General features: G+C 53.6%; 1 protein-coding gene across 1 annotated transcript in view; it reads left to right on the top strand.

Annotated features, from left to right (window-relative positions):
• The first annotated feature begins 508 nt into the window (after positions 1 to 508).
• LOC109434701 (maestro heat-like repeat family member 5) overlaps positions 509 to 12,731 on the top strand; it is a 46,639-nt gene continuing 34,416 nt past the window's right edge. The window contains exons 1-5 of the mRNA XM_074316417.1: positions 509 to 588; positions 4,985 to 5,166; positions 7,752 to 7,897; positions 8,515 to 8,643; positions 12,331 to 12,490. Coding sequence (XP_074172518.1) covers positions 509 to 588; positions 4,985 to 5,166; positions 7,752 to 7,897; positions 8,515 to 8,643; positions 12,331 to 12,490 — 697 coding nt within the window. The remainder of the gene's footprint in view (positions 589 to 4,984; positions 5,167 to 7,751; positions 7,898 to 8,514; positions 8,644 to 12,330; positions 12,491 to 12,731) is intronic.

The raw sequence follows: 12,731 nt of genomic DNA on the forward strand, positions 1-12,731 counted from the left end.
CAGTGTGATGGGAAGTCACACACAATCCTGACTCTGCCACCTTTTCCTGACGCGGAACATGTAGTAGTTCTCTATTACTGAGTAACAAAGGACCCCAACCTTAGTGCTTAAAACAACACTCATTTACTATCTTACAGTTTCCTGGGTTAGGAATCCCAGCTTAGCTGGGTCTGCTGTCCCAGGTCCCCACAGGCTGCAGTCAAGGTGGCGGGGCTGGGTTCCTGGGTCTTATGGGGACAGCTGAGAACCAGAGGGGAAGGGCCACTTTGGGAACACAAGTATGCGTGCACACTCACACACACTCACACACACGTATCACGCTGTGCCAGACACACAGTGTCTGCTTCCACAACACTGTCCTGGAAAGGTGCCAGGGACACTAGAACCATTGTGACCTCAGGGGTGAGGTCAGGGCGGGGGAGGGCACGCCTAGAGATAGGGCTGCCCCATCGGGCATGAGGACAGAGTAGCGGCTGGTGCCTGTGGGTTCTCCAATCCACATCCCCACATGGACGGACAGCATTCAGAAAAGCCACGCAGCCACACCACGGCTGATAGGGCGTCATCAGCCATGTCCCAGAACCCCAGGTCAGCCCAGTGCCAGGCCAGGATGTGTGGGAACGCAGGAGGGGACCCCAAAGCCCTGCTTCTCATGGGTGCCTGGCCTCTCCCTCTTTCTGTGGGGAGCAAGGACTGACAGCCAGGCCCTGAGCCAAGGAGGGAGTGGTCCTACAGCCAGGAGCATCTGGGGGTGTGGGGCTGGGCCCCCGCCTGCAGTCCTTGGTGTGGTGGAGGGGCAGCCGGTGGGGGGGGGGGGGACTTGAATTCAAAGGAAGGCTTTGCCATTGCACGGCCGGGTGGCTGCCGACGGCCTGTGACAACGAGCAGTGTCACTGGCCACATCCACAGTCGCCTGGCGTGTAAATGAGTGGACAGACCATCTGCCTGCTTCCCTGAGTCCCAGCTTCTTCTTCAAGGAAGGTTCCTCCAGGGCCTTTGGGTCCCAGTGTCCCCAGCATCCTGAGTGGGCACTAGGAGCAGCTCCACCCTCCCAGCTGGCAGGCTCTCTCCCCTGCCTCCTCGTACTGCCAGGCCGGTGGGTGCCCTCTGTGGGGGCACAGAGAGGCCCGGCTCCCAGGCTGTCCCTGGGCAGTTCCAGAGCTGTCTGGTTTGTGATCCCCTGCCTGTGGGCCATTCCAGGAAACAACTTTGTGCCTGCCTGTGAATTCTGCTCTTTGGTCTGCAGGCCGTTGTTTCCGTGTGTGTGTCCGACCTCACTCGTCCTCTGCCATGTCTTAGATGGCTTCTAGGACGTCCTCCAGTCTGCAGCTGCGTGCCTAACTGTCCCTATAGTTTTTATGTATTTCAAAACACATTCAATTTTGGTCATGGCAGGGCTGGGACGCGGGTTTGGGGCGAGATAAGGGGTCTCAGTCATGCCTGTAGCCAACGCCGACTGGCCCGAGGCCCCTCCTGGGCGCAGAGAGAGGCCAGGCTCCACCCGCGTGAGATGCCCACAGAGGTGGCACCACCCAGGCTTCATGTGTAAAGTCAAGCTCCCAGGATGCAGCTTCGGGGTCGGGGCCCAGGTCTGAGCCAGCACCGTCCTGCAGAGGTTGTGTGACCCGGGACAGGTCAGGGAGCCTCTCTGCGCCCCGCCACCTCGTGAGGTTGGTGTGAGGACTGTGGGCGGGTTCAGTCGCCCAACACGTGGCAGTGGAGGTGAGGTGACAGGAAGGGAGGCGCCATCGCTCTCCGGCAGGAAGCTGTGCTCGCCTCGGGGGAGCTGCCCTATTCCCAGAATGCCTTCATTCATTCATCACGCCTTCATTTCTTCAGCCGTCCAACACACACTGGGCGCATCCTCTGCCAAGCCTCCCCGAAACAGGCCATTCAGAATTGTCCCCCACAGCTTATCCACAGCTTGTCCCGCTTGCTTTCCCTCCATGTCACTGTCCCCAGGTGACACAAGTACACCGCTTGTCTGTCCATCGTGTCTGTCCCCCAAGAATGTGAGCGCCACAAGGGAAGGGGTTTCTATGTGTTCTGTTCACTGATGAAACCCCAGGGCACGGAGCAGTGCCTGGCACGCAGTAGGCATTTTATAAACACCCACTGAATGAATGACAGCAGGAAGGAATGATTCTGCCCTGGGCACTGCATAGCTTTGGGGGTCTGGTTTCTCTCACCTGCACAATGCACTGACGAATCACCTGTGTGGTTGCAGTTACAGAAATTCATTTCTCGTCACTGAGCAGTATTTCTATGGCTGTAACACAGTTGATGCACTCACCAGTTGAAGGACATTTGGATGTGTTCCATTTGGGGCTATTACAAGTAGAGCTGCTACAAACGTTCAGGTACAGATTGTTGTGTGGACAGAAGTTGTCACTGCAGTTGCGTACACGCCTAGGTGTGGAAAACCAAACTATCTTCCGCAGGGGCTGTCCCATTTTGCATTCCCACCAGCAACGTACGAGACATCCAGCTACCCTGCAACCTCAGCAGGACCTGGCATTTTCCAGCTTCCTGAGTCCCTTCCAGTCTGTGCGTAATGATGTTTCAACGGTGGCTTTAATTTGCATCGCTCATGCGGAATGATGTCACGCAGTTTTCATGTGCTTATTTGCTATCTGTTGACCTCCTTTGGTGGAAGGTCTGCTCAAATCGCTCATATTTTGTTAGGTTGTTTGTGGTTTTGCTTCATTTTGTCCTGTGTTCTTTATACAAGTATATCCTGCACATAGCCCTCCATCAGATACGTGATTTGCAAGTATTTCCTCCAAGTCTGCAGCTTATCTTTTCATTTTTTACAGATGTCTTTCAAAAGCAGAAGTTCTTAATTCTGACGAAACCAAAGTTATCACTTTTTCTTTTATGAGTAGTGTTTTTGGTGTCACAGCTAAGAAATCTTTGTCTAACCCAAGGTCACCAAGATTTTCTCCTACCTTTTCTTCTAGAAGTTTTAGAATTTTATGTTTTACTTTTAGGTCTAAAGGTCTATTTTAATTTTTGTACATAGTTCGAGGCATAAATTGGGATTTTTTGCACCTGTATATCCAATAATTGCAGCACTGCTTGTTGATCCTTTCTTAATTGAACTGTTTTTGCACTTTCATCACATATTGGTTGGCCTTATTGGCGTGGGTCTTTTTCTGGACTCCATGTTTTGTTCCATTACTTCATATGTCTATGCTTCCATCAAACGACATTGTGTTGATGACTACAGCTTCATAATAAATCTTTAAAAAGTAGTGTCGCTCCTCCACCTCTGTTCTGCTTCAAAATTGTTTGGCTATCTTCGTTCCTTTACTTTTCCATACAAATTGGAAAGCATTTGTTGGTTACTACAAAAAAAATTCTGCTGGGATTTTTATTGGAATTGTACAAAATACTTAGATAAATTTAGAGAAAAGTAGTATCTTAAGACTATTGTATTAGAGTATTCCAATCCATGAACATGGTGTATGTCTCCTTAATTCCTTTCATCATTATTTTGTACTTTACAGTACATACCGTGTTTCCCCGAAAATGAGACCTAGGCAGACCATCAGCTCTAATGCGTCTTTTGGAGCAAAAATTAATATACTATAAGACTGGGTCTTTAATATAATATAACATAACATAATAAATATAATATAATATAATATAATATAATATAATATAATATAATATAATATAATACCGGGTCTTATATTAATTTTTACTCCAAAAAACACAAGAGCTGATTGTCCAGCTAGGTCTTATTTTGGGGGACACACTGTAGATCTTGCAATTATTTGTTAGATTTATATGTAAATATGTCATGATTTTTAGTGCTATTGTATGGGGTAACTTTTTATTTAATCTCCCAATTATTCATTGCTAGTATCTAGAAATATGACTGGTTTTTGCATACTGACTTTATATTTGCAAATTTGCTGAACTCGCTCTTTAGTTCTAGTAGCCTTTTTTTGTGTGGGGAACCTCAAGAGGATTTTGAGTGACGTGATCTGACACATTTTGTACACGGCGGAACAGATAAATGGATAAAATATTGAGACGAACTTCCTGCTAGTATGACACACAACGTGCCTATCAGATTTGCTGTTTGTTTTTCATCTTGCTCACTGTTCTATCCCCAGAGCCTAGAGAGAGCATATCTCGCCCGTGGCAGGTAGTTGGGAAGTGGGAACTGAGTGTGAACAAGCAATAGGTCGTGAAGCAGGTGGAGGAAAAACCCACTGCTGCCACGGAGGCTCCCCTGAAGGGAGCTGTGGGAGCGCCCGGCTTGGGCAGAACCCTGAAAATGAAGGATGCCTGCTTTTTTGGCCCCTTGTGGCAATGAACACAGTCAGAGAGAATCCTGTCCCCACACTAGCAGAAGAGGAAGGCAAGAGGAAATAGGAAGGAAGAAGAGGAGAAGACGGCACACAGCAGCTTTAAGGGGCACCATAGCCATCCTTGCTCTCGTCGCACATTTCTCCTCAATGTCTCTTGCAAACAAGCCTCCTGAAGCACCAGGATGGTGGGGCCTGGGGCACAGGTGGAACTGGTACAGCACAGCCAGCTTCATGGCTGCTGCCCCACCCTCTCCTGAGGCTCTCTGACCTCCCTCCAACACCCCACCAGTGATGTGTGGGTAGCCAGGGCGGTCACGTGGGGTCCTGAAAAGACTGGCCCCTCTTCCAAGTCAGTACGAGGGCTGGAACTGGGGATGCTGTACCCTGTAACCCTCCAGGCCGTACCAGCCATGACTGTCCCACCAACACTTGCTGGGAAGTCCCACGGACAATGCTGCCAACTCAGGAGTGTTCCTGAGGCCATGAGACCCCTGCCCTCCTGCCAGGGCTCAGCCAGTCCACTGAACATAAGGGTGGGCGAAGGGAAAGATGTGGCCACACCTGACCCAGACCACGGCAGCCCCCAGTATCTGTGGTACTCACAGCCATGAATGCAACAAGGTGCCCAGGTGCAAACACCCAAGACCCCTTTTCCATTTCAGAATCTCCTCCCAAACCTCCGAATCCATGAAGGACCTGTCTTGCAGGAAGATACCTCAGGACTCTGTCCACAGGGACAGGCCGGCACACCCCACCGCCATCCTGCTGAGCAAGTCGCATAGCACCCAGGCCGCCCTCAGGCCCCAGGACCACAGCATGTTCTTGAAGGAAGCCTACAACACAGGTGACCCCCCGCCCTGGACCCGGGCTCCAGCACACCACGGCCCTGCATGCAAGGAAGTGCTGGGGATGAGGGCCGGGGGTGTCCACCTTCTGGGACCGGTGGTGGCAGGGGTGTGGACACAGTGCCGCTTGCAACAGAGCCTCTTTATGCCTCCGAGGTGCCATCCAAAGCCCAAAAACACCCCTCTCACACCTCACTCTCCTCCCACACCTTTCAGACCTTAGAGCCTCAGCTTAGGCCTGGCCCGCTCGCTGGAAGGCTTTTCCCCTTTCAAAGGGTGACTTGCCCTCATCCTTCCAGGCAAGTTTCCACCTCCTCTGAGAAGCCAGTCCCTACTGTTTCTCCGCCTTAGTCAGGATTTACTGCCTCTGCCCTCTCTGTGTGCCCAGAGCCGTTTACACAACTACCCCACAGAACCAAAGTCCACTGATACTGGGCTGGGCTGGAGGCACCTTCAGAACAGAGCTGGGCCCTGACTCCTCTTTCAGACCCTACTCACAGCCCTATAACCCCCCAGAGTGAGCCTCATCGAACGTTGGAGGACTGGATGGAGGGTGAGGGGATGAAGGAACGAATAGATGGAGAGATAGAGGGATGTATGATTAATTCATGAATGGATGACTATATGGATGAATCGTGAGTAGATGGGTGGATAGATGAGTTTATGGATGAATGGGTGAGTGGATGGATGGATGGATGGTGGATGGATGGATGGATGGTGGATGGATGGTGGATGGATGGATGGATGGTGGATGGATGGATGGTGGATGGATGGATGGATGGATGGTGGATGGATGGATGGATGGATGGATGGTGGATGGATGGATGGATGGTGGATGGTGGATGGATGGATGGATGGATGGATGGATGGATGGATGGATGGATGGATGGATGGTGGATGGTGGATGGATGGATGGATGGATGGATGGATGGTGGATGGATGGATGGATGGATGGATGGATGGATGGATGGTGGATGGATGGATGGATGGATGGATGGTGGATGGTGGATGGATGGATGGATGGATGGATGGATGGATGGATGGTGGATGGATGGATGGATGGATGGATGGATGGATGGATGGATGGATGGATGGATGGATGGATGGATGGATGGATGGATGGATGGATGGATGGATGGATGGATGGATGGATGGATGGTTGGATGGATGGATGGATGGATGGATGGATGGATGGATGGATGGATGGATGGATGGATGGATGGATGGATGGATGGATGGATGGATGGTGGATGGATGGATGGATGGATGGTGGATGGTGGATGGATGGATGGATGGTGGATGGATGGATGGTGGATGGGTGGATGGATGGATGGATGGATGGATGGATGGATGGATGGTGGATGGATGGATGGTGGATGGATGGATGGTGGATGGTGGATGGATGGATGGATGGTGGATGGATGGATGGATGGATGGATGGATGGTGGATGGATGGATGGATGGATGGATGGATGGATGGATGGTGGATGGATGGATGGATGGATGGATGGATGGTGGATGGATGGATGGATGGTGGATGGATGGATGGATGGATGGATGGATGGATGGATGGATGGATGGATGGATGGATGGATGGTGGATGGTGGATGGATGGATGGTGGATGGATGGATGGATGGATGGATGGATGGATGGATGGTGGATTGGGTGGATTGGGTGGATGGATGGATGGATGGATGGATGGATGGATGGTGGATGGTGGATGGATGGATGGTGGATGGATGGATGGTGGATGGTGGATGGATGGATGGATGGTGGATGGATGGATGGTGGATTGGGTGGATGGATGGATGGATGGATGGATGGATGGATGGATGGATGGTGGATTGGGTGGATGGATGGATGGATGGATGGATGGATGGATGGATGGTGGATTGGGTGGATGGATGGATGGATGGATGGATGGATGGATGGATGGATGGTGGATTCGGTGGATGGATGGTGGATGGATGGATGGTGGATTGGGTGGATGGATGGATGGATGGATGGTGGATGGATGGATGGATGGATGGATGGATGGATGGTGGATTGGGTGGATGGATGGATGGATGGATGGATGGTGGATGGTGGATGGTGGGTGGATGGATGGATGGATGGATGGATGGATGGATGGATGATGGATGGATGGATGGATCTATGGGTGTGGATAAATTTATTAACGGTTGGGTTGGTGGGTGAGAGTAAGGATAGATAGACAAGTAGACAGATAGATGGACTGAACAGACATATGTATGAATGTCCAGGTAGATGGACAGATGGATCAGTGCATAGGGGGATGACAGACGAATGGATAAATGGATGGATGAAAGGGCAGTTGACTCAATGATGGGTGGAAATACGCATGGGTGAATAAAGGTGTGCAGGCCTGTATGCAATCTTGCTCCTTCTCCTTCCTTGAAGCCCAGAAGGACAGACTGGACAGTCGGGAGGCCCAGGATTTCCCACTATGCTCAGTTCTCCCGTCCTCGTTTACCCGAGCCCCACCCCTTCCTGGCCCACCAGCCTGCAGCGCGAGGCGGCCTTCCATGCCCACCCACCCTCACACCTTCTTGCCGTCTGCTTTAGCCATCTGCTTCAAGGCGCTCCGAGGCCTGAACGGTTTGGACCCCCACCGCCTGAAGCACATCATCCACAAGATCAAGGACATGGCTCATGGGGCCCCCAACCTGGTGCTGGAAACCACTTATCACTACTTTACAGACAACCCGGAGGTGGGAGCGGCTCGGGCCCTTGAGGGGAGGCACGGGGAGCAGAGCGGAGGGCTCACGCGTGGCTTCTCCACACAGCAGCCACAGGACGCGGGACACGTCAAACTCCTCATACGTCCACTGAGTTGTGGGGTGGGAGGAGGCAAAGTGGACCGACGTGTACTGACCAACCTCAGAACAGTCTCATGATACAGATATTATGAGCCCCACAGGCGCAGAAACTGAGGCCCAAAGTCACAGAGCCATTAAGTGGCAGAGACGGACGGGTGGACGGGTGGATGATGGGTGGACGAGTGGGGGGAGATCTGTCTGAGTTTTAATGAATGAGTGAATAAGGCAGTAAGTCAACGAACTGGCTTTACAGACGGAATGCTTTTAAAATCCCACAGCAGCTCCCTGAGTATAGGGACAAATTCATACTCATCTGTCTGCAGAACCTGGTTCACGGGCTGCATATAGCAGGTGTCCACTAAATGGTTATCAGAGGAGTGGCCAAACGCAGCCCCTTGGGACCTTTCCCCTCGGGCCCCCTCACCCTCTCCTCACCGATGCTCCCACGACCGCCCCACATGACCAGGCCCTACGTGTCCCTGAGCCTCTGTCCACCCTGCCACCCTCAGATCTCCAACCGGCACAAGCTCCGGCTGCTCCAAGTCCTGGAGACGGTCATTGGAGCCAGTGAGTCCCTGGAGGAGAGATGGACGGAAATCTTCATGAAGCTGGCCCTGGAGAACATGACCAAGTCCACGGTGGGCTTCCCCTCCCCCCAGGGCTCCCAGAAAGGCAGGCAGCTGCCCCAGGATCCACACATGCTGGGACTGCCCAGCCTGTGGTTAACCAAGCGGCTTCTGCCCATTTTCTCATTGTTTTACCACCAGCCCCTTCAGAGAGGTTGACAATCTCATGCACCTATTTTGCAGATGGGAAAGGTGAGGCTCAGGGAGCTCATTGTTGTCTAAGACCTCAGGGCCTGTGAGCGGGTTCCTGGCGGTCTCCGCCCTGTGGTGGGCTCAGGAATCTCCTCTCTCCACCACTTTCCTTACCATTCCCACTGCTGCTTGCCACACCCCAGCTTCTGGAAGTCTCTGCCAGTCTCACCCATTCCCAGGCCCTTGGTGGCCCACCTTCAGGGCCTGCCTCACCGACAATTACAGGTTCAGACCTGAACCGCCCTCCCCTCCCCCCCACCCTGTCCCCGCCACAGGCTGCAGTCCAGGGGCTGCCCTGTGCCAGCCAACTGTCTCAGTTGATTATGTCTCCAAGGGCATGGGGGCCCATGGATTTTATTCAGAGCACCAGCCTAGGGCAGCCCCAGAGGGAACTAGTCGGTAAACACTCGACGAGTCATGTCGGAGAGCGGGGCTGATCGACAGGCCCACCGCGGCAGGTCCAGGCCCTGGCACTCCAAAGCCAGAAGGGGCCTACTTGCACACCCCAACGGTGCTTGGCACCCCGTTTACAGAAGGCGGGCCCAACCAAGGGGCTGTGTTTAGGAGCCGCGCCTGCAGTCATGGCCCAGCTGGGACACGGCGGAGTCCCACTCTCCCTGCAAAGACGTCGTGTGTGATTCTAGTGTGATTAGCAGAGAAAAACGGAACACGGTCCACACCCTCTACATTCTTTTCTTTTTAAAAGTCTTTTTTAAATTTTTTAAAAACATGTAGCTCATCATCGTGAAGTGTGTCAGGCGTATTTTAAATGTACATTTGTGTATAGTTACATACCAAGAAAGAGCTATGGTGGAGGGAGGTGTGACCCAGGTGAGACTGTAGGACGGGCAGGCTCACCAGTGTCTGGGTGGTGGCCCGGCTTCAGCCCCCCGAGGGTGACCAAGAGCCCCTCTGGGTCAGCCTAAGGCGGGGCCGGGCCAGGGCAGAGGGCCGTCTCCAGCGTGGGTTGGGGCAGGCGTGTGTGGGTGCCACGAGCTGCTCCAGGACTTGTGGGGAAAGTAGGCACGTCCTCACCCAGGTCCAGACGGGCCGAGCACACCTTCCTGCATCTGTGTCTAAGCCCAGGCTGGGACTCCTGTTGCTCACCCCCATCTCCTGTACCCCAAGCCTTCCTCTTTTCCCATTTACTCTCTCTCTCTTCCTGAGAAAGTGTGCTTGGGAAGCACAACTTGGAGACCATGCTTTCCTGGAAATATCTGTTCTATTCATTGTGGACCAAGCATGAAAGCTGGCAATCCCCTTGCCTTCCTGCCCACCCCCGTGCGGTTGCACAGACTCCAGAGCCATTCTGAACAAGGGTCCTTCATCCACAGCCTGCCTTTCTGCTGGCAGGCTTCTGGAACCTTCTCTTTGTCCTGCACGCACTGTGGTTGCACAGTGGTGTGCCTCGCTCTGGGTCTGTTTTTAGCCACAAGGCTTTGCAATCATGTGTCCTTGAAGTCTGGTTGCTTAGCTCCTTTCTTTCTGGAAAATGGCTTCCGTTAACTCGCTGCTGATGCCCCTGTGTGACTGTTCTGGGCTCCAGGAACGCCCAACCCCCAGACGCAGCGCGTCCCACGAATCCTTACATTCTTACCTTGCCTCTCCTTCTCCGTCTCTCTGCCCTTTGTTCTGCTCTTTAAAGATGTGCTGTTATCTTCTGAACCTTCTAATTCAGCTTCCCACCTGTGTCCTCGCGTCTTTAACTTTCAGGAGATCTTGACTCTGCTCTCGGAATCTTCCTCTCTTGTATCATGCCGTTCATACGCTCACGGATGCAGTATCTTCCCTTATCTCTCAGAGGATATTAAAGAGGGTTTTGCTTGACGTTTCCATCTCCGTCCAGCCTCTGTTTCCTCCGCGCTGCTTTGCTCTGCGTTTCATCAGGTTTGTGGCTGTGGGTTTTCTTCTCTCCCACGTCCCAGGCCTTCTCCAGCATGGCTGTCTGCAGTGCTTAGGAGTTGATGGGGTGGGGTTGATAGAATTTGGCGTCCGTTGTGGAATAATGAGGAGAGGCCACTGCCCCCTGCCTACGCTCCATGTCAGAACCTCTATGTCTTCCCTCCTGGTTCCCCTGGTTTCCGTCCAGGTTTCCCAGAGAAGACCCTGGTCTAGTGTTCGGCCTGGAGGCTGAGGCCCTGGGCAGCACTGTGGAGGGCCTGGCCTGCCCGCTGCCCTCTCCAGACACCACGCCTCCAGACCATGCTGGACGCTCCAGGTGTGTGGAGAGCGGAGGGCATCCAGGCAAATGACCACTTCTTAAGCACTTCACTCCCATCCCCAGCATCCCAGTTGCAGGGGTCTGGGAGATGCAACCCTTCCGGTTTTCCACCAAACAATGGGGAGCTCGTGTAGTGGGCGGGGCTGGTTCTAAGCTTGTCCTGCTGCTGGCCCAGCACTCAGCCCGGTGACCTCTCATCCATCTGCTTTCCAGCTTCCAGAAGTGGTGGCTGCTGTCCTTTGTAAATATCTCCTCTTATACTCCACTGTCCTTTTAAAAGTTCTCCTAATGTAGTTTAGTTGAAGTCTCTTTTTGAAAGAGGGACATCAGATTCTGTCCACCATCTTAAGGAGAAACCCGGATCGCCACACTTTCAATAAATTACAAAGGACATGATGATTTCATGTGATGATTCAAAGGTCACAGGGCACGCAGACACCGTCACTTTGAGATGCCACCAACTGCAGGGCAGACCGCCAGCCTTCGCCCAGCGATATTCCTGTGACACCTCCTTCATGCTAACAGCCCCGGAAAACACCCGGTGGCTCCCACCAAGAAATGGAGAAGGGAGGAACCCAAATTGGAGCAAAACCAAAAGAAATTCCAACACACTTATTGAGAAAAGTGCAGGTGTGGCGACACAGAGCCGGGCTCCAGGACACAGGCTGTTCCTTTCTGCCTGAGGTTGCCCCCTCTATTAGACAGGGGTGGGCCTGGCCAGGGTCACAGGCGGGCCAGGGGACCGGCCAGCTGGGCTTCTGTCCCGAGCAGCTGACCCTCAGCTGACTCCTCAGGCCAGAGAACTCCGGAGCGGAGCAGAGGCTGGTTCTGCATTCGTAGTGACGAAGAGCCAGAGGACGTGACATTGTCCTCAGCTGCCAGGAGCTCGGGAGGGGAGGTGACGGCGGCTAGAGCCTTCAGGACGTGTCTCCTGAGTGTGGGCCACGGAGTGAGCTTTAGAAATGGACCGGGAGTTGTACAGCCAGGGCGAGTGGGAACAGTGTCACAGGCAGGGGCGCAGCATGAGCAAAGGCTCAGCAGCGGAGGAATGAGGACGGGTTTCTGGAGCCGCGAGAGGAGCAGGGATGTTGAGGCAGATGAAGGTGGGAGCCTGGGGCAAAGCCTGAGCTTCCCCCGCCAGCTGTGCTCTTGGCTCGTTGGCCTCCGTCTTCTATCCAATGAATGGCTGTCAATAGCTGCCCGCCCAACCGAAACAGACCACGGGTGTGAGGTGCCAGAGCGCTGGACCAGCGCCCACTCCCGTTGTTTGCCTTCCCCCCGCAAAGGACCTGGAAGAGGAGTACCAGGACACGGCCAGCAACATGCTGGTGGCCGTCTGCAGGCACGCGTGGCACAGGGTGACCCAGCACCTGGAGGCCGAGGTGCTGACGGGCGTCTTCCCACACCGAAGCCTCCTCCACGTCATGGGCATCCTGACCTCTGACCGTACGTCCTGCCCTTGGGTCCCGAGGCACCCCCAGGCCGCCCTCTGCCTCCAGCCCAGCATGGCGGGGGTGGACAGAGACCCAGCACGTTCATGGCAGAGGCCAACCACTGCCCACCTCCCCTCGGCCAGCCCGGGCTGGGTCAGGACCGCTGTGAAAGGGTGACACTGCCCTACTGGGCTGCCCCATTCTGACTGTAAGTTGGGGTCCTGCCAGGATGAGTGCTGAGCTAATGCAAGACA

This window comes from Rhinolophus sinicus, linkage group LG12 (assembly GCF_036562045.2).
Source record: "Rhinolophus sinicus isolate RSC01 linkage group LG12, ASM3656204v1, whole genome shotgun sequence".
Lineage (NCBI taxonomy): Eukaryota > Metazoa > Chordata > Mammalia > Chiroptera > Rhinolophidae > Rhinolophus > Rhinolophus sinicus.